This window comes from Dipodomys merriami, unplaced genomic scaffold, assembly GCF_024711535.1.
Source record: "Dipodomys merriami isolate MVZ:Mamm:240054 unplaced genomic scaffold, mDipMer1.0.p SCAF_39, whole genome shotgun sequence".
Lineage (NCBI taxonomy): Eukaryota > Metazoa > Chordata > Mammalia > Rodentia > Heteromyidae > Dipodomys > Dipodomys merriami.
Genome location: NW_027205492.1, coordinates 7,335,415 through 7,356,295, shown reverse-complemented (window position 1 = coordinate 7,356,295; position 20,881 = coordinate 7,335,415). Strand labels below are relative to the sequence as shown.

General features: G+C 50.7%; 1 protein-coding gene across 7 annotated transcripts in view; it reads left to right on the top strand.

Moving 5' to 3' along the window:
- Stau1 (staufen double-stranded RNA binding protein 1) overlaps nucleotides 1-20,881 on the top strand; it is a 48,865-nt gene extending 27,984 nt beyond the window's left edge. For 5 of the 7 annotated variants that reach the window (XM_069989965.1, XM_069989962.1, XM_069989966.1 and 2 more), the window contains 11 exons: nucleotides 4,178-4,316; nucleotides 5,109-5,274; nucleotides 7,836-7,934; nucleotides 13,089-13,319; nucleotides 13,946-14,089; nucleotides 16,934-17,080; nucleotides 17,679-17,754; nucleotides 17,858-18,177; nucleotides 18,591-18,713; nucleotides 19,281-19,366; nucleotides 19,611-20,881. In XM_069989965.1, the coding sequence (XP_069846066.1) occupies nucleotides 4,216-4,316; nucleotides 5,109-5,274; nucleotides 7,836-7,934; nucleotides 13,089-13,319; nucleotides 13,946-14,089; nucleotides 16,934-17,080; nucleotides 17,679-17,754; nucleotides 17,858-18,177; nucleotides 18,591-18,713; nucleotides 19,281-19,366; nucleotides 19,611-19,626 (1,509 nt within the window). In that variant the 5' untranslated portion in view covers nucleotides 4,178-4,215 and the 3' untranslated portion in view covers nucleotides 19,627-20,881. Of the gene's footprint in view, nucleotides 1-4,177; nucleotides 4,317-5,108; nucleotides 5,275-7,835; nucleotides 7,935-13,088; nucleotides 13,320-13,945; nucleotides 14,090-16,933; nucleotides 17,081-17,678; nucleotides 17,755-17,857; nucleotides 18,178-18,590; nucleotides 18,714-19,280; nucleotides 19,424-19,610 lie in introns of all 7 variants that reach the window. The other 2 variants (XR_011365474.1, XM_069989964.1) reach the window with 2 other exon arrangements.

Below are 20,881 nucleotides of genomic sequence, written 5' to 3'. Positions count from 1 at the left end.
ATTTTCCAAATAATCAGATAATACTATTGTACTATAAAGAAAACAGCCTTTAGACTCTGTATTTATTGTGTCTCTGAAAGTTTCTTTTTTGTGCTGGTCCTGGGCTTGAACTCAGGGCCTAGGTGTTGTCCCTGAGCTTTTTTGCTCAAAGATAGTGCTCTATCACTTGAGCCATGAGAGAAAAAACTTGTCTTTTCTATCAAAGTGGATTTCTTTCTTTCTTTTTTAGTTGTGGGGCTTGAACTCGGGGCTTGGGCGCTGTCCCTGCGCTCTTCAGCTCAAGGCGAGTGCTCTACCGCTTGAGCCACAGTGCCACTTCCAGTTTTCTAGTGTTTTTTATTGGAGATAAGAGTCTCATGGACTTTCCTGTCTGGGCTGGCTTTGAACCTCCAGAGTAGATAGGATTATAGGCGAGAGCCACTGGCGGGTCAAAGTGTGGATTTCTTAACAGCTACATTTCCAGCTTTTTTAGTTGTTAATTGGAGATAAGAGTTTCACAGATTTTCCTGCCCAGGTGGGCTACAACCTACGATCATCAGATTTGAGTCTTATGTAGCTAAGATTACCAGTGCATGGCCTCAAAGCATAGTTTTTTCATGGAATGCCATGCTGCACTAATGGATTTTAGAAAAAGAATTTTTTACGTATAAAAACAACCACACAGCCGGGCGCTGGTGGCTCACGCCTGTAATCCTAGCTACTCAGGAGGCTGAGATCTGAGGATCGCGGTTCAAAGCCAGCCCGGGCAGGAGAGACCGTGAGACTCCTATCTCCAATAAACCACCAGAAAACCGGAAGTGGCGCTGTAGCTCAAGTGGTAGAGCGCTCGCCTTGAGCTGAAGAGCTGAGGGACAGCGCTCAGGCCCAGAGTTCAAGCCCCACGACCGACAAAAAAAAAAAAAAAAAAAAAAAAAAAAAAACAACCACACAAAACAACAACAAACTGTGTGGAAGGCTAAGTTGCTAAGACAATGACTAGGACTTTTAAGCCATGACCATAAAATTGTCCAGTGTCCAAGTGAAGATTACAGTCAACGTCATGTTTCTAAAAAAGCTCACACTTTTCATTTGTAGGTATTTACAGTATAGCTCACTGTTGCAGATGAACTCTGAGAGGCTGAAGGAACTAGGGTTTAAGAAGCCAGCATAGCCGGAGCCGGTGTCTCAAGCCTGTAATCCTAGCTACACAGGATGCTGAGATCTGAGGATTACAGTTCAAGGCCAGCCTAGGCAGAAAAGTCTGTGAGACTTTTTTTTTTTGGTCGGTCATGGGGCTTGAACTCTGGGCCTGGACGCTGTCCCTCACCTCAGCTCTTCAGCTCGAAGGCAAGCGCACTACCACTTGAGCTACAGCACCACTTCTGGTTTTCTGGTGGTTTATTGGAAACAGGAGTTTCAGGGTCTTTCCTGCCCGGGTTGGCTTTGAACCACGATCCTCAGATCTCAGCCTCCTGAGTAGCTAGGATTAAAGGTGTGAGCCACCGGCTCCCAGCTGTCTGTGAGACTCTTATCTTTAATAAATCACTAGAAAATCGGAAGTGGTGCTATGGCTCAAGTGGTAGAACACTAGCCTTGAGCTGAAAAGCTGAGGGACAGCGCCCAAGCCCAGAGTTCAAGCCCCATGACCAACCCCCCAAAAAACCAACAACAACAACAACAAAATAACAGCATACAGCTGCTGCCAAAGAAACACCATTTCGTAATTTCCAGCCACTTTACACAGTGTGTTGAGAGACACTGGTTAGCCTGATGGCCTCCTTGCTGACCTGTGCGCTTTGACTGCACAGATCCTGTGCTACCAGTGACAGATGCTTATTGGGGACCCTCAGCCTCACGGAAGCAGTGGCGCCAGTCTCGGGTCTGACCCCGGATGATCTGCAGAGTGCTCAGAAAAAAGTGAAAACATATTTTTCTCCTGACAAGGTTGTTTGGATTGCCCAAATGATAGGTTTTTAGATGGGACCATGTCAAGTGAGTGTTGTTATATTGATTATAATCTCTTGGTCAGAAGAGCTGGCTTTCAGTTAAAAGGCATAAGAAAGTAACACACACACACACACACACACACACACTACACACACACACACACACACACACACACACACACACACACACACACACACACACACACACACACACACACACACACACACACACAGGTAATAGTAGTCAAAACAAGAGCTCACGCAGGGGGAGTTAAAACCACGGTGTGTCTGGTGACAGTCCCGAGGCTTGAACTCAGGGCCTGGGCACTGTCCCTCAGCTTCTTTTGCTCAAGTCTAGCACTCTACCACTTGAGTTGCAGCACCACTTCTTTCTGGCTTTGTCTATGTATAGAGCCCAGGGCTTCATGTGTGCTAGGCAAGCACTCTACCACTAAGCCACATTCCCAGCCCTGACCACTCTCTTTGTACATGAAAATGGAATTCATTTTCCTAACATTGTAATGCCAAGGATGGAGCTATCTGGATCTTTTTTTTTTTTTTTTTTTTTTTTTGGCGGTCATGGGGCTTGAACTCTGGGCCTGGGTGCTGTCCCTCAGCTCTTCAGCTCAAGGCGAGCGCTTTACCACTTGAGCTACAGCGCCACTTCCGGTTTTCTGGTGGTTTATTGGAGATAGGAGTCTCACGGTCTCTCCTGCCCGAGCTGGCTTTGAACCGCGATCCTCAGATCTCAGCCTCCTGAGTAGCTAGGATTACAGGCGTGAGCCACCAGCACCCGGCTACTATCTGGATCTTTTCTGGACCTCATCTGACTTTTCCAAACAACCTGTCTACCACTGTATCTGTGATTTTACCCCTTCCATACTATACTCCACCTTTTTCTTTTGAGTGTTTTGTGTTCTCTGTACTCCTCTGGGTAGGAATTGTATCCTCAAGTGTAGCAAAGTACTTTGCATCCAGTTAATGCTTTATAATAAATGCATTGTTCATTAATTTTTTTTTTTGTCAATTGTGGGTCTTGAACTCTGGGCCTGGGCACAGTCCTTGAGCTCTTCTGCCCAAAGCTAATGCTCTACCGCTTGAACCACAGCACCACTTCCGGTTTTCTGATATAATTGGAGATAAGAGTCTCATGGATGTTCCTGCCAGGGCTGGCTTTGAACCATGATCCTCAGATCTCAGCCTCCTGAGTAGCTAGGATGACAGGTGTGAGCCACCAGCACCGGCAGTAAATGTAATTTTAAGCATAAGCCAGCACAGCAGATGGTGACTGCCAAAGTTACATTGATTAAATCTTCTCAGACAATCAAATAAATCTGGACAGTTATAAGGTTGTGGGGCTTGAACTGTGGGCCTGGGCACTGTCCTTCAGCTCTCAGCTCAAGGAGAGCTCTCTACCACTTGAACCACAACACTACTTCCAGGGGATTTTTTTTTTTTTAAAGTCATGGAATTTTTTTTTTTTTTTGGGTCCGGTTGTGGGGCCTGAACTCTGGGCCTGGGCGCTGTCCCTCAGCTCTTCAGCTCAAGGCTAGTGCTCTACCACTTGAGCCATAGCACCATTTCCAGCTTTTTTCTTTTTGCTTATGTGGTGCTGAAGAATCGAATCCAGGGCCTCGAGCATGCAAGGCAAGCGCTCTACCACTGAGCCACCTTCCCAGCCCAAGTCATGGAATTTTTGATGTGCATTGGAACTTAATTCTGACAACTGTATTACATGATTTTCACTGATAATAATTGGTTTAAATTATTGCTCACTCTCTTATATGTTATGTGCTGTTGCCTATGTATTAATATAGAGAGATTACAGAAGATCCTTGATTATCTGGTCTGACTCCTAACAATGAATTACTCGGCCCTTTTGTATAATACATTGCATGTCCAATTCATAGGAGGCATGCTTACATTATTTTATTTATTTACTTTGTCAGTCATGGGGCTTGAACTGTTGGGGCCTGGGCGCTGTCTCTGAGCTTTTCTGCTCAAGGCTAGCACTCTACCACTTTGAGCCACAGGGCCACTTCCAATTTTCCAGTGATTAATTGGAGATAAGAGTCTCATGGACTTTTCCTGCCTGAGATGGCTTTGAACCATGGTCCTCAGATCTCAGCCTCCTGAGTAGTTAGGATTACAGACATGAGGCACTAGTGCCTGACATATTAGTCTTTTTTATTCCATCATTCTCATATTAAACATTTGAGAGACGGTTTTTTTGTGTTGATTCTGTTTTGCAGAAAGCATAACTCCTCCTATTGAGCTAAATGTGCTGTGCATGAAACTGGAGAAAAAACCAATGTATAAGCCTGTTGATCCTTACTCTAGGATGCAGTCCACCTACAACTACAACATGAGAGGGGGTGCTTACCCCCCAAGGTAGGTGTGCTTTGGGTTTCTTGTAGAACATGGGAAAATATCCCTAATCTTTTTGTTTGTTTCTTTTTGTTTTGTTTATGTGGTACCAGGGAGTCAAATCCCCAGGGCCTTGCATGCTAGGCAAGGACTCTACCACTATACCACACTCCCAGCCAGTATGCCTAATCTTTTACATGGAGTAATAACTATAAGTTGATAGATGAATAATGATCTGGTTTTCTCTGGACCTGCCAGGTATGGATATGTTCATGGCTATGCCTTTGGGGACTCTCCTGGTGTTCTTTTAGCTCCTGCCTGGTTCCTCATAGGCAATATGGCTTGGGCCTCAAACAGTCTGGCTGCCTTTTTTCTCAGTATTTGCAGATTTTGTGATTATTGTTTATGGATCCTTTCTGATTGTTGAGCTTAAATTGAGATTAAATGGAGTCTTCCTTTTCCCCTCTTTTCTCTCCTTTTCTTCCCTTCTTCCCTTTCCCCACCCTCCTTCCTCCCTATCCTCCATGGGGGTGGGTGGGTGTTTCAAAAATAGCAGTTTAGCAGCCTTAGAGAGCAGGCTCTGCCGGCTGTGGCTGTTGGGATTCCTTACCAGCAGTCGAGGTCCTTTCTGCAGACTTCAGCCTTTCCTCAGAGACGTGCAGTGCAACCGAAGCCTTGAGAAAGTCCTAGGGTGGTGTGACGGGAGTCAGTCTTAGCAAGCCCAGGTTAACGCACCGAGGGCACGGCGAAAGTGGCGCTGGGAGCTTGCCAGAGTACGTGTGGTGATGGGTTCTTTCCTAACCCGTTTATTTTCAGGTACTTTTACCCATTTCCAGTTCCACCTTTACTTTATCAAGTTGAACTTTCTGTGGGAGGACAGCAATTTAATGGGAAAGGGAAGACAAGACCGGCCTTGAAACATGATGCTGCTGCCAAAGCCGTGCGGGTCCTGCAGAGTGAGCCCCCGCCGGAGAGGCTAGAGGTGAGGGGCATGCGTGCGCGTGAATGTGTGCGTGCGTGCACATGTGTGTGTGTGTGTGTGTGTGCACGCACGCAAGTGCACACATGTGCACGACGAGCCCCCAGCCTGGAGGCTGGACGGGAGGGGCGCAGTGGGGGGCGGGGTGTAGAGTCCTGCAGAGTGAGCCCCTGCCTGAAAGGCTGGAGGTGAGGGGTGGGTGGAGGGCCACCAAGGAATGGATATGGTATGTGTGTATGTATAGAAGGCCTCGTCCAACAGGAGGTGTGTGGAGAGCCACTCACCATTGCTCTCTTGCCTCCCTCCTCCCTTTGTCCTTTCTAAGTCTTAGCATGAAAGTCAGATGCCTTCTTTATCACTCTGTGGCATAGTTTGGATGGATGACAGGTGGTATGAACATGTTAGAAAGGACATGACGTCACTGACGTGTGAAGAACACACAGGTTAGAGACATCTAGCCCTCTGTGCCGAGTGAGTGCTCCGGTGGTGCAGTTGGTCAGTGTGTGGTACCCATACGGTGTTCTTTATACAGTGGCACCTGTGCGCAGTCACAGTGGCAAACAAGGCTTAGCGATGCTTTCTACATATACATAGCTTGCTCATGTGACTGGCTGTCAGCAAGGCACCATGCAGTCTGGGACTCACTTCTTCCTAGTGGCCCTCTGCAAGGACCAATTCAACTTCCTGTGGTGTGGTGGCTGGGCTCCAGCAGTGAGGGCAGAGCCCAGCCTTCCATGGCTGAAGCCATGTTTCATAGGGCAAACAGGCACAGAGCCTAGATTCAAAGTAGGAGGTAGAAAGGCTCACCTTCTATTTGTCTTCATTGAGAAAGATGTATATCATATCACATGAACTCACTATTTTAACAGTTTTAACGTGCAGCTCAGTAGCTTTTAGGATATTCATAATGTTGAGGACTTCTGTTGTTTCTGTTTTTTTTTTTTGTCTGTTTTTGTTGGTCGTGGGGCTTGAACTCTGGGCTTGGGTGCTCTCCCTGTGCTCTTCAGCTCAAGGCGAGCGCTCTACCACTTGAGCCACAGCGCCACTTCCGATTTTCTGGTGGTTTATTGGTGATAAGAGTCTCACAGACTTTCCTGCCTGGGCTGGCTTTGCACCATGCTCCTCAGATCTTACCCTCCTGAGTAGTTAGGCTTACATGCGTGAGCCACCAACGCTGGGCCTCTGTTTTGTTTTGTTTTTTCCTCCCATCCTTGGGCTTGAACTCATGCCCTGGGCACTGTCCCTGAGCCTCTTTGCGTTTAAGGCTAGTGCTCTACCACTTGAGCCATAGAGCCACTTCCGGCTATTGGAGAGAGGAGTCTCATGGGGACTTTTCTGCCTGGGCTGGCTTCAGACCATAGTCCTCAGATCTCAGCCTCCTGAGTAGCTAGAGTTACAGGTTGAGCCACCAGTGTCCCTCAGAACCCCACTTCTGGATGAAAGGAATGCCAGGGAATTTAGGATTGAGGATTTCTGTGTGTGCGCGCGTGTGTGCGCACGTGAGGTGTACACTGAGGACTAAACACAGAGTCTCTTTTGCACACCTGTGATGCATCCATACTGAGCCTGCACCCCTGGACCCTGTTTAAAACCATCATGTCGGTTGTGGGACTTGAACTTGTGGTCTGGGTGGGCACTGTCCCTGAGCTTTTCACTCAAAGCTAGCACTCTACCACTTTGAGCCACAGTGCCACTTCTAGTTTTCTGCTGGCTAATTGGAGATGAAGAGTCTTGTGGATTTTCTTGCCCGGGCTGGCTTTAAACTGTGATCCTCAGAACTCAGCCTCTTGAGCTTCTGGTGGGCTTTCAACTACACTCTGATCTAGCTATGTATGGGAATCCTTTTTGTGGGTTTTTTTTTTTTTTTTCTTTGTCCTGGGGCTTGAACTCAGGGCCTGGGCGCTGTCCCTGAGCTTCTTTTACTCAAGGCTAGCACTCTCTCACTTGAGCCACAGCGCCTCTTCTGGCTTTTTCTGTGTATGTGGTACTGAGGAATCGAACCAGGGCTTCATGCATGCTAGGCAAGCACATTCCCAGCCCATATTTAATCTTTAATATCCAGTGAGACAGGACTGGGGATATGGCTCATGTATAAAAGGTTTGCCTATTGAATGTGAGGTTATGAGTTCCATCCCCAGTACTGATAAAAACAAAAAGCGTAGCCGGGTGCTGGTGGCTCACACCTGTAATCCTAGCTACTCAGGAGGCTGAGATCTGAGGATCGTGGTTCAAAGCCAGCCCTGGCAGGAGAGACCATGAGACTCCTATCTCCAATAAACCACCAGAAAACCGGAAGTGGCGCTGTAGCTCAAGTGGTAGAGCGCTCGCCTTGAGCTGAAGAGCTGAGGGACAGCACCCAGGCCCAGAGTTCAAGCCCCACGACCGGCCAAAAAAAAAAAAAAAAAAAAAGCGTCCACTGACGTCTAGTCTTGGAGCCTTCATCACTGGGTCCTTGTGGGTCTGTAAGTCAAGATTTGGGTTAAAAAAAATTTTTTTATAGCATCTGGGATGGTGATTGTTGATGGTTCTAATAAAAGCTAACACTTAAGTAATTCTCCTTTTAGATTAATGGAAGAGAATCCGAAGAAGAAAATCTCAATAAATCTGAAATAAGTCAAGTATTTGAGATTGCACTTAAACGGAACTTACCTGTGAATTTCGAGGTAAGCTTATTTTACATCTAGGACTTCGTTTTTGAAATATGTTAGGATTCATCGCAGGAGTGACTTTTCCTCAAGCGCCTTTGGAATAGTAATCACTGTGTGCGGCTTCCACGGCTAAGAGCAATGCTTAGACTCTTCTTGGCCCTCCTGTGACCTTCCTGACCTGGGCAGTGACATGTTGTACTTTTGTTCAGTGTTTGTTCCCCCAGAGAGGATTTGTTGTTTTCACCTGTCTGAAAATCAACTTTATCTCCAATTTAAATACTAAGATTTTCCTTCAGTGGTTATATTAGACATTGTGTTGTTGGGGCAGACAGTTAAAGGAGGAAGGATTGATTGATTGATTGATTTTTTTTTTTGCCAGATGTGGGGCTTGAATTCTGCCACTTGAGCCACAGTGCCACTTTTGGTTTTTTAGTGGTTTATTGTAGATAAGAGTCTCCCGAAAAAAAGAAAAAAAAAAACAAATGGGTAGAAAGACAGACATATTCAAATAAATAAATGCTGAGCACATTCACTGCCAGCAAAGCAGAAAAAAAAAAAAAAAGAGTCTCCTGAACTGGGCTGGGAAGGTGGCTCAGTGGTAGAGCGCTTGCCTTGCATGCCTGAGGCTCTGGGTTCGATTCCTCAGCACCACATAAGTAAAAAGAAAAGGCCGGAAGTGGCACTGTGGCTCAAGTGGTAGAGCCCTAGCCTTGAGCTGAAGAGCTGAGGGACATCACCCAGGCCCAGAGTTCAGGCCCCACGACCGGACCCCCCCCCCCCAAAAAAAAAAAAAAAAAAAAAAAGAGTCTCCCGAACTTACCTGCCCGGGCTGGTTTTGAACTGTGATCCTCAGATCTCAGCTTCCTGAGTTGCTAGGATGACAGGCATGAGCCACCAACGCCTGGCTAGGAGGAAGGATTTATTTGGCACCCATTTCAGAGGTCAGTAGATGTTTGGTTGACTCCTGTTGCCTTTTGAGCTTTGGCAAGGTAGAAATAGCATGGCTGAAGGGTGTGGGAAGATGAGCCGCTCACTCTCAGTGGCCAGGAAGAGGCAGAGACAGTGGTGGAGGGACGCACAGAGGCAGTGCCGTCACTCCGATCCCCTCCCTGCCCTCTCACTGCTCTCCTGGCTTCTCCCATCCAGTCAGGCTGCGTCCCGTTTATCTACCGCAGTGCTTCTCCTGGATCTTGGTGGAATAATTTTGAAAAGGATTTAGGAGCCCTTCCGCTCATTTTTTTTTTTTTTTTTTTTTGGGTCGGTCTAGGGGTTTGAACTCTGGGCCTGGGCGCTGTCCCTCAGCTCTTTAGATCAAGGCAAGGGCTCTACAACTTGAGCCACAGTGCCACTTCTGGTTTTCTGGTGATTTATTGGAGATAATAGTTTCCTGGGGGTGGGGGTTTAGCCCAACAGAAGGGCGCCCGGCTGGCGCGTGCAAGGCCCTGGGTTCGGTCCTCAGCCCTGGAAAAAAAGAAAAAAAAAAAAAAAGAGTTTCCTGGAGGGCTGGGAAGGTGGCTCAGTGGTAGAGTGCTTGCCTTGCATGCATGAGGCCCTGGGTTCGATTCCTCAGCACCACATAAGCAGAAAAAAAAATGCCAGAAGTGGCACTATGGCTCAAGTGGTAGAGCACTAGCCTTGAGCTGAAGAGCTGAGGGACAGTGCCCAGGCCCAGAGTTCAGGCCCCACGACCAGACACCCCCCCCCTCCAAAAAAAAAAAAAAAAAGAAAGAGTTTCATGGACTTTCCTGCCTGCCCAGGCTGGTCTTGAATTGTGATCCTCAGGTCTCAGCCTCCTGAGTAGCTAGGATTACAGACATGAGCCACCGGCGTCCAGCAAAACTCACTTTTTTTTTTATAGTAGCTTCATTTGTTGGGGATTCGTTGTCTAATAAAAAGGATTAATGGATTATTTATTCAGAGTTGAAAATAAAGTACATTTACTAGGTTTTCTTCAACACAGCATTGTTAATCCAAATATGCTAGTGAGGTAAAGAAGAATAGTTTTTATCACATTCCAAATTCTTGGCAGAAATTTTCCCCATGCTTCATTATAGAATCTTTTATGTATTTATTTTTTTGGTTGTTCATGGGGCATGAACTCTGGTCCTGGGTGTTGTTCGTGAGCTCTTTCGCTTGAGTCTAGTACTCTACCACTTTGAGTCACAGTGCCACTTCTGGTTTTCCAGTGCTTAATTGGAGAAAAAAAATCACACAGACTTTCCTGCCCAGGCTAATTTCTAACTGCATTCCTAAGATCTCAGCCTCCTGAGTAGGTAGGATTACAGATGTGTACTACTGATACCAGCTCTGTGTGTGTGTGTGTGTGTGTGTGTGTGTGTGTGTGTGTGTGTGTGTGTGTGTGTGTGTGTGTGTGTGTGTGTGTGTGTGTGTGTGTGTGTGTGTGTGTGCACGCGAGCGTGCGCACCATGCCTGAGCTTGAGCTCAGGACCTGGATACTGTCCTTGTGCTTTTTTTACTCAAGGCTAGTGCTCTACCTCTTGAACCACAGCTCCACTTTGGGCTTTTTATTTGTGGTGCTTAATTAGAGATAAGAGTCTCACAGGCTTTCCTGCCTGGGTTGGCTTTGAACTGTGTCCTCAGATCTCAGCCTCCTGAGTAGCTAGGATTATAGGTGTGAGTCACCAGTGGCTGGCTTTACAGAAGCATTTTTTTTTGGGGGGGGGTCCGGTCGTGGGGCCTGAACTCTGGGCCTGGGTGCTGTCCCTCAGCTCTTCAGCTCAAGGCTAGCACTCTACCACTTGAGCCACAGCACCACTTCCGGCTTTTTTCTTTTTGCATATGTGGTGCTGAGGAATCAAACCCAGGGCGTCATGCATGCAAGGCAAGCGCTCTACCACTGAGCCACCTTCCCAGCCCAAGATGGGACTTTTTTTTTTTTAAAAATTAAAGATTCTGGTGGCTTATTCTTTGGCAGGGACACAAAGGGAGCTATGTCCTCAGAGTACCACATGATGTCGCTCTGCTGGCACTGGTGACCTTGTGCTTGTAAATTGGTATTCCACACAAGTATACTCTCCTAGAGTTTTTTTTTGTCAGTTGTGGGACTTGAACTCGGGGTCTGGGTTCTGTCCCTCAGCTCTACCACTTGAGCCACAGCTCCACTTCTGGTTTTCTAGTGGTTTATTGGAGATAAAGAGTCTCATGGACTTTCTTGCTTGGGCTGGCTTTGAACTGTGATCCTCAGATCTCAGCCTCCTGAGTACCTAGGATGACAGGCATGAGCCACCGGGTCCAGCTGGACCAGGTCTTTCTTCCCCATCATAATTCATCAGACACCTGCGGCGCCATGGGGGCTGTGCTCCCACTGATTCGTGTGTCTGGTTTGCCTCGTTTGTCATGAGGAGAGTGGTTACAAGGACAATCTTCTGCGTTCCACACTGTCCTTGCACTGTCCAGCGAGTTTTCCTTTATTCATCTTATGTTGTGGTGCTGTACTGTCTTTTCTTTTTTATTCCTGGTCCTAGGGCTTGAATTCAGGGCCTGTGCGCTGACCCTGAGCTTTTCTGCTCAAGGCTAGTGTTCTAGCACTCGTGCTACGCCACCCTGTCAGGCTTTTTTTTTTTTCCTGCCCTGGCTGGCTTTGAGTCATGATCCTCAGATCTCAGCCTCTTGAGTACCTGGGGTTACAAGTGTGAGCACTGGCGCCTGGCATGTTGGGTGCTGCCTTTTAGCATTGAGTGTTGCTTCCTGATTACAATCAGAACTCGGGGCCTTGCCCCGGCTCAGCTTTCTTGCTCATTGCCAGAGCTCTGCCATTTGAGCCACTTCCAGCTTTTTGATAAAAATACGAGTCTCGGGCTGGGAAGGTGGCTCAGTGGCGGAACGCTTGCCTTGCATGCCTAAGGCCCTGGGTTCGATTCCTCAGCACCACATACGCAAAAAGAAAAAAGCCGGAAGTGGTGCTGTGTGGCTTAAGTGGTAGAGCGCTAGCTTTGAGCTGAAGAGCTGAGGGACAGCGCCCAGGCTCAGAGTTCAGGCCCCACGACCGGATCCAAAAAAAAACAAAAACAAAAACAAACAAAAAAAAAAATACGAGTCTCATGGGGTTTTCTTCCTGGACTAGCTTCACACCATGATCCTCATATCTCCTGAGTAGCTAGGATTATAGTCGTGAACCACCAGGGCTTGGCCCTCTTTATTTATTTATTTTTTTAACATGTAAAAGACTTGAGTGGCATCCACACGGCTAAAGACTGGCTTGTGCTCTGCTTCTCAGGGTCTGCTGGCACTCCTGTCTACTGTGGGCGGCTCACTTCATTGGTTTCCACGGTTTCCCTACCGAGGTTTTTTTTTTTTTTTTTGCCGATCATGGGACTTGAACTCTGGGCCTAGGCGCTGTCCCTCAGCTCTTCAGCTCAAGATAAGTGCTCTACCACTTGAGCCACAGCACCATTTCCAGTTTTCTGAGTGGTTTAATGTCTCATGGACTTTCCAAACCAGGCTAGCTTTGAACTGTGATCCTCAGATCTCAGCCTCCTGAGTATCTGGAATTACACTTGCTCCCACTGGTGCCCAGCTTTTTTTTTTTTTTTTTTTTTGCATAAGCATAGAAGTGTGTGTGTGTGTGTGTGTGTGTGTGTGTGTGTGTGTGTGTGTGTGAGAGAGAGAGAGAGAGAGAGAGAGAGAGAGAGAGAGAGAGAGAGAGAGAGAGAGAGAGAGAGAGAGAGAGAGATAGTGCATTTGAATCCATTTGTAAGCCTTTTTTTTTCTTACACACTTGTGGCCAACTGAGCTGCTGAAATTCACTCTACATTTGCTCCAGACTTAGAGAACATTTACTTTTTCACAGCTGCATAGCCATTCCTGTTTTATAAGCTTAGTCTGGCAAAGCTTCACAGCTGACAGCCTAAAGCGCGCTGCAGTTACTCCCCTGTGCTGAGTGGGTGAACAGGAGCTGGGTGCCTGGGCCTCCCTGTCCATACCTGCCTGTCTGGACCACCAGATGCCAGAGCCCACGTAGAGCAGTTTAAAAAGCCGAAGGAAGGCAGCAGAGGTTCCCGAGTACTCACTCGCCTGCTTTCGTCCCTATGTGTGTGCCTCCCACACCGGGCTTCCCCCGATGCCCCAAGACCAGGCTTCCTGTGATGTGAGCGTGCCAACCAGTGTGTCCTGCCGCTTCTAACAAGTGTCTGTCACGCTTTCACTCAGTCTTTCCCTCTGCTACAGGTGGCCCGGGAGAGTGGCCCACCCCACATGAAGAGCTTTGTCACCAGGGTTTCGGTTGGGGAGTTTGTAGGGGAAGGTGAGGGCAAGAGCAAGAAGATCGCCAAGAAGAATGCGGCCAGAGCGGTGCTGGAGGAGCTCAAGAAGCTGCCGCCGCTGCCTGCAGTGGAGAGAGTGAAACCCAGAATCAAAAAGAAAGCCAAAGCCCCGGGCAAGGTGAGGTCGGGGGAGTGGGAGGGGCCCAGAGGACAGAAGACTGCAGGCTACGGCCGCCCTCCATCCTCCATCGGGGCTGCCACAGGCCTCTTCAGTGGTTTCTGGGTTTTAAGTTGCTCAGAAAGCTGGGAGCCCATTGGGCACAGCCAGCCTACCCTTCCACAGGCTCCCTGCCCAGGCTTCAGCCACCTTGAATTTAATGTTGACACATGTCCAAAAGCAATACGCGTCAATGTTGGCTTGCTAAGATTTAGAGCTACCTTGGGATCACCATAGAAAATCCATGAGGCATCTTTTAATTTTTAGAGTTTTTTTTTTAGATCTGCTTAGCTGGGTGCCCATGGCTCACGCCTGTCATCCCAGCTACTCAGGAAGCTAAGATCTGAGGATCACAGTTCAAAGCCAGCCGGGGCAGGAGAGTCCTTGAGACTCTGATCTCCAGCTAACACCAAAAAAAACAAAAGTAGAGCTGTGGTTCAAGTCAGAGAGTGCTAGCCTTGACCAAGAAAGCTCAGAGACAGCCCAGGTCCAGCAGGAGAGGGGAAAAAAAAGGTCTGGTTAACTCTGAGCCACGGCACGTCTGCAGTTCCTTTCCGTGAGTAACGCGGCACATTATTGCTCCTCAGTCACAGCCCAGCCCGGAATGCAGCCAGGGGATGAACCCCATCAGCAGGCTGGCCCAGATCCAGCAGGCCAAGAAGGAGAGGGAGCCGGAGTACGTTCTGCTCATGGAGCGGGGCCTCCCACGCCGCAGGGAGTTCGTGATGCAGGTGGGTCGGTCCCGTGGTGGGCAGCCTGTCCACCGTGTCGACTGAGGGGACGATGATTCTGTTCTTTTCAGAAGGCAAATTTCCCATCTCGTTCCCGATGCCTTCCGGTTCCTAGGACGCTTAGTTTATCAGGTGTTAATTCCACGTAGACGTTTGGATTTGGTACAAGTGGCTCGTGCCAGTAATCCTAGCTACTCAGGAGGCTGAGATTGGGAGGACCTGGCTCTAGTCCAGGGCTGGAGGTGTGGCTCAGCGGCATAAGCGTCTGCCTGGCAGGTGTGGGGCCCTGAGCTCTAACCCCAGAATTGTCAAAGAAAAACTTGCCTTGAGAGCTTGCTTGGAGGATCTGGCAGGGAGCGCAGCGACTTGTGCACCCTGGACAAGACTAGTCCTTCTCTCTCTGTCAGGGGTGGCCATCCTTTCCGAGCACACAGCTTGGGGACTGATGCACATGGAGCGTCAGGAAGGAAGGGACATCAGCCGAATCGGCCCTGGTGACCAGTGGGTGACAGATGTGCAGCCAGATTGCCCTCACATCCAAACATTTTTCTTTAAACTTTTTTCTTGTGAAAAACAGAATTCAAGCCTTGCGCTGGTGGCTCACGCCTGTCATCCTAGCTACTCAGGAGCTGAGGTCAGAGGATTGCAGTTCGAAGCCAGCCCAGGCAGGAAAGTCCATGAGACTCTTATCTCCAATGAACCACCAGAAAACCAGAAGTGGTGCCGTGGCTCAAGTGGTAGAGTGCTCACCTTGAGCTGAAGAGCTCAGAGGCAGCACCAGACCCAGAGTTCAGGCCCCATGACTTCAAAACAAAACAATACAAAAAAAACAGAATTCAGTAGCCCTCTTCCCCCCCTCCCCCTGAAGTTTTGCTCTCTGGATTTCATTTACCTACAATTACCTTTGGAAAATTCTATGTGTAAACTTTTTTTTGCGGGGGGGCGGGGGTGTCCAGTGTGGGGCCTGAACTCTGGGCCTGGGCGCTGTCCCTCAGCTCTTCAGCTCAAGGCTGGCGCTCTACCACTTGAGCCACAGTGCCACTTCCGGCTTTTTTTTCTTCTGCTTATGTGGTGCTGAGGAATTGAACTCAGGGCCTCATGCATGCAAGGCAAGCGCTCTACCACTGAGCCACCTTCCCAGCCCCTTTGGAAAATTCTAGAAGTAAATAGTTGGTTTTAAATTGCACATCCTTCTGAGTTGCATGTGAAATGTTGAGCCTCCCGCCCCATCTCACGCCTGTGGGGTGTGCTGTCCAGCAGGTCCTCGCGTGTGGCGGTCCGGAGTGCAGGGTGGACTGACATTCAATCTGCTTTACAGAGACTGAGGCCTTGGCCCTGTGGGTTCAGGTTTTTCCTGGAGCGAACCTCAGCCGAGGAGAGGCGCTGCTGTTCAGAACTCCCCTGCAGGGAGCGAGCAGCCTTCTCCGGAGCAAGTCGCCCTTTGCCGAGACTCCGCTCTTGGCTGTTCACAGACCTGCCTGGGGCCCAGCCAGGCTTCCCTTTCTGCTTTGGCAGCCCCAGTGCTTGTGGTCGGGACCAGCTTAGAAGGGGTAGCCGAGTGTGCTGGACAAACTGGCCCTTAGGGAGGTGGCACGGCTTGAGGCAACATGTAGACACATGCGTGTTAGTTCCACCTCCACGGCTCGCGGCTGGACAGCTCCTGTGTGTGTGTCTGCCTTCGAGCCAGGCCCCGGCAGACGCTGCGAGCACAGATGCCCGCCCCAGCCTGCTGACGGTCACTAAGTACAGGACATGGAGCTGGGGGAGCAGTCTGCCCCTTCGAAACACTGAAACACTGACTTGCTTTCTCTGCCAAGTTGGAAAGTGATTTTTGAAGCTGGGCAGAAGTGTCTGTGTTTTATACCAATTACACGGCTCTGGGCGTCGCAAAGTTTGAAGCTTAATCTGCATTCCTCACTTCCTCCTGTTCACAAGCTAACCAGTGGCTGTGGTTCAGTTATTCCCACCCTGCCCACCTCTTTTTTGGAGGTGCTGGTGTTCAGACTTACGGTCTAGCTTGCTCGCCACTTGAGCCACACCACACCCCATCCCTTTTCCTTTCAGTTCGTTGTTTCTCAGGTAGGATTAGTTTTCTTGGCCTTGTTCATCCTCCAATGCCGGGATTACATTCATGCCAGCTCTTTCGTTGAGAGGGGGTTCTTTGTCTGGGATGGCTTGGAGCCATAACCCTCCAGTCTCTGCGTCAGCTGGCCTTAAAACTGCCAGTCATTGTACCAGCCCACCACAGCCAGTTTCAAGTTTGGAAAGTGGCATCTGTGACTCCAGTGGGGACGAGATGAGTGGCAGCTCTGTCGTACTGGTACAGTCGGTGGACAGGGCAGCTCAGGAGTGCTGGACTGAGTATTATATCTGTGTTAAAATCATTGTATAAGCTTGGGTTTTCTTTTTTTTTGGTCGGTGGAGGGTCTTGAATTTTGGGTCTGGGCGCTGTCCCTCAGCTCTTCAGTTCAAGGTGAGTGCTCTACCACTTGAGCCATAGCACCACTTCCGGTTTTCTGGTGGTTCATTGGAGATAAGAGTCTCACAAACTTTCTTGCCCCAGGTGGCTTTGAACTGGGATCCTCAGATCTCGGCCTCCTCCTGAGTAGCTAGGATGACAGGCGTGAGCCCCCGGTGCCTGGCAGGCTTAGGTATTTGATGGCTGTGTTTAGCAGGAGCTCCCCAATATCTTGAGGGTTGTGTGGTTTCCTCTGCTTGGCCGGGCGGGTGTGTCTGAGGTGCGTCTAACACACACACACACACACACACACACACACCCGAGGCCCCTGGTTCTTCTGCCAGCACCGGTGGAGGTGCGAGCTCGGTCTGTTGCTGCTCCCGCAGGTGAAGGTGGGCAACCACACCGCAGAGGGCGCGGGTACCAACAAGAAGGTGGCCAAACGGAACGCAGCAGAGAACATGCTGGAGATCCTGGGGTTCAAGGTCCCGCAGTCCCAGCCCACCAAGCCAGCGCTCAAGTCGGAGGAGAAGGTGACACTGGGCTCCGCTGTGATCTTGCGGGACAGCGCCCCTCCGGATGGCACAGGCCCCAGGCCAGGCTCCACCCTCCTTCCCTTAAGAGCCTGGGCCTTGCTGGAGTGTGTCTGCGCCTCTCCATTTTGGTGGTCTCTGGGCTTGAGGTGTGAACGGGTGTCACTGTGACACAGCCCGCAGGCACCGTGTCCTGGACAGGATCACGCTGTTACTCGTAGTTATCGCGGGCACTTGATTCCTCCCCCATGCGACACGAACGCCAGGTCGCAAATCCCGCACGCAGTGTGCACCTTGCGGTGCGGTATGGGTGGGAGGCCGAGGGGCTGTCCCGGCGGGACGGAGTCCGCGACGCCTGCTTAGCGTGGGCTGCTCCCAGGGCCCAACTGCCACCCCGCAGGAGGGACGCCCCCTTCGCTGGCTGCGGGGCCTCCCTGTCCTGCCCCTAGAGGTGCCCCCCCCCCGCCCCCAGCAGACGCTGGCTTAGCCCTTACGAGCTCAGCTGAGTCGGTGGAGGGCAGGGTCCAGGGTCTGGTTTTAGGCAGTGGGATGAGGATGTCAGCACGATTTGTAATCACGGCCTTTTCTCTTTCTCAAGACACCAGTAAAGAAACCAGGGGATGGACGAAAAGTAACCTTTTTTGAACCTGGGTCCGGGGAGGCGAACGGGACTAGTAAGTGTGTTGGGTCGGCCAGTGCCTGGGGCTGCCGTGGGAACTGGGGCGGCGCCGGGCAGGGCAGGGCCGGGCCGGGCAGGTGACGCTGCTCTCTGCCCAGGCCACCGCGAGGACGAGTTCAGGATGCCTTACCCCAGCCATCAGCAGCTGCCCGCCGGCATTCTCCCCATGGTGCCCGAGGTGGCCCAGGCTGTTGGAGTCAGCCAAGGACATCATACCAAAGATTACCCCAGGGCAGCCCCGAACCCTGCCAAGGCCACGGTAACTGCCATGATAGCCCGAGAGTTGTTGTACGGGGGCACCTCGCCCACAGCCGAGACCATTTTAAAGAATAACGTCTCTTCAGGCCACGCACCCCACGGACCTCTCACAAGACCCTCTGAGCAGCTGGACTTCCTCTGCACAGTCCAGGGACTCCAGGTAAGGCGACCGGGCAGGGGCCCTGCTTTGTAGACCAGGGTCTCCACAGGGCTGGGGCTCCCGGGACAGTGCTCACCCGCAGCCTGCAAGACAGCAGACCCGCACAGGATCTCCCTCCAGGGCTGGGTGGGGCAGGGCTGGGCCACCGCAAGGACCACAGCCTGGATGCGGAAAAGCCTTGTGTTCTGGTAGCGATGTTTGCAAATTCCAACCAAGCCTGAAAACACAGCTGCCGGCCACTGAGGACAGGGTCCCTGCGGGGCCTTCGCCCGCCCTCGCTGCCCTCCTCTCCCTCCTCTCCCTCCTCTCCCCTCTCTCCCCTTCCTCCCCTTCCTCCCCTTCCTCTTCTGTCCCCCCCTCCTCTGTCCCCTGCAGCTTCCATCCAGGCCTCAATTCTCTTTTTCCCCTTTTAGGTTGAATACAAAGACTTCCCCAAAAACAACAAGAATGAATTTGTGTCTCTAATCAACTGTTCGTCCCAGCCGCCCCTGATCAGCCACGGCATCGGCAAGGACGTGGAGTCCTGCCACGACATGGTACGCGGCGCGGCCGGGAGCTCGCCAGAGGGACGGGGTGTCCCGTAGAGCTCATGAGTGACAGGAGAGGGGGCTCCGAGAAGTCCCTGTGGGTCAGGTGGATTTTCAGCTCTACCCGGCCCCTCCCTTCCCACGCTGGCCTCACTGTGGAGGGGCCCCGCCCCATGGCAGAGCCCCCGAATGGAAGCCAGCTCACAGCCCAAGAGCGCGAGAGGCTTTGGCTTGAAAGCAGGGTAGAAAATCTGTGGTCTGTTACAAAGGTGAACAGTTCTCTAAAGAAATAGATGCCAAAATCCGTAAGGGATGCCACATGGCGACTGCAGGCAGTGCTTTAAATGTGAGTTTCTAAGCTGGGTTCGGTAAACTATTCAGAAAAGGCTGGAATGGAGCTGTGGCTCAAGTAGTGCGTTAACCTGAGCAAAAAGCTCAAGGACCGTGTGCTGTGCAGGCCCTGAGTTCAAGCCCTAGGACTAAAGAAAAGGAAAGAATTGTATCTGCAGGCAGACACTGCCGCGTACCCGCGGCCGGGCCCGTGGTCACCGGTCTCTCCACCTCCGCCTCCCCTAGGCTGCGCTGAACATCCTGAAGTTGCTGTCCGAGCTGGACCAGCAGAGCCCCGAGGCGCAGAGGACGGGCAACGGGCCGCTGTCAGTGTGAGTGGCGGGCCCTCACCCCTGCTCTCAGTAGCTCAAATCTGAATGGTCCCAAAGGTACACAGTGACACCCCGCCCTGACGCCTGATGCCCTGTTCCCCTGGTGCGCCCTGACAGCGCGTCCGTGTCCCCCCCCCCCCCCCCCCCGCTTCCCGTCACCGCCGACCACCCGGGTGGCAGTGGGCTGAGTGACTGTGGCCCCTCCTTCACTGCAGGTCATTGTTGATTTTTTTCTTCCTTCAAGGTGTGGGAGGTGCTGAACCTTTGCTGGCCACGAGCCACACAAGCCCAAATAGACACTGAGAAGACCGAACCTGCTTTGAAAATATGGACTCTGATCTCCGCAGTGGTGAGGAGAGCGGGAGCAGCCATGAAGACTGAGACGGAGGTAGAGGCCGGGGAGCCCCGCCCGCCCGCCCGCCCGCCCCTCCCCGCCACCTGGGCCCAGAGCCTCCGTTCTCGCTTTTTGTTGGTTGTGTTGGTTGGTTGCTGTGTGAAGAAACAGAGTGTGGCCTTCAGTGGCTCACTCAGACATTTGGGACAATCCTGGACAGAGAGGCCTTACTCCTGCAGCCGAAAGTACCAGAGAAAATCAAATGCTTCCTGCTTGGTGTGGCCTAACTCTGGGGGACTCTGGCCCGCCGGCCCCGCCCACCACACCTCCCCACTGCTCTCTCTCCCAACAGTGATTCGTATTCTTGGTTTCCTTATTTCCTTTTTGATTGATAAGACACTATATAAACTTTCATTTGAGTTTCTCAATTGTATCTAGTTCTATAGCACACTTTAGAACCTTGTCTGAGGCTGACGTGACCATAATCTAACCGGCAGAGATCGTAGCCAGTGTGACACACGTTTACCAGACTAACCCAGGACCAGCTCAGTGGTGCGAGTGGGCGCTGCCCACGGTGGTGGGCGCCGTCAGTCCCGGGCCTTGGGGTCTGTGGAGTCCCCGACTGGTGCATGAATTGGACAGCATAGGAATTCTGAACTCATGATCACTTGCTCCTTTTCTATTTGATTTTGTTAATGCAGGACTTACACATGAATCTTTGTTTTAAAGATGATTAGCAAAGTTGTGTCTCCGTGTGGCTCTTGAGAAAGCCTTCCTGCGCTGCAGCCTCAGCTCTGCCAAGGGAAGGCAGTAGCTGTGCGTGTGTGTGTGTGTGTGTGTGTGCGTGCGTGCGTGCGTGCGTGCGCGTGTGCAGGCCCCCCTGCAAGGTACAGTAGCCTTGCTAGTTAAGTACTACTTCTGCTCAGTTTATGCTGGAACTTTCTCTCCCCATGGAATGTAAGGAACACTTAAATGTTTGTCATCCACAAATGGTAATACTAAAAAAAAATTTTGTTAATTTATTTTCAAATGCCACTACTGCTAGGTTGATCCCTTCCAACCCAGCCCTCCCTTTTTTAAAGGAAAAAATTTGTAATGCTTGTGATTCCGTCTGGGCAATTATCTGAGGATCTTAAATAACTTTATATCAAACCATTGATCAATAAACAGCTACTAATGAA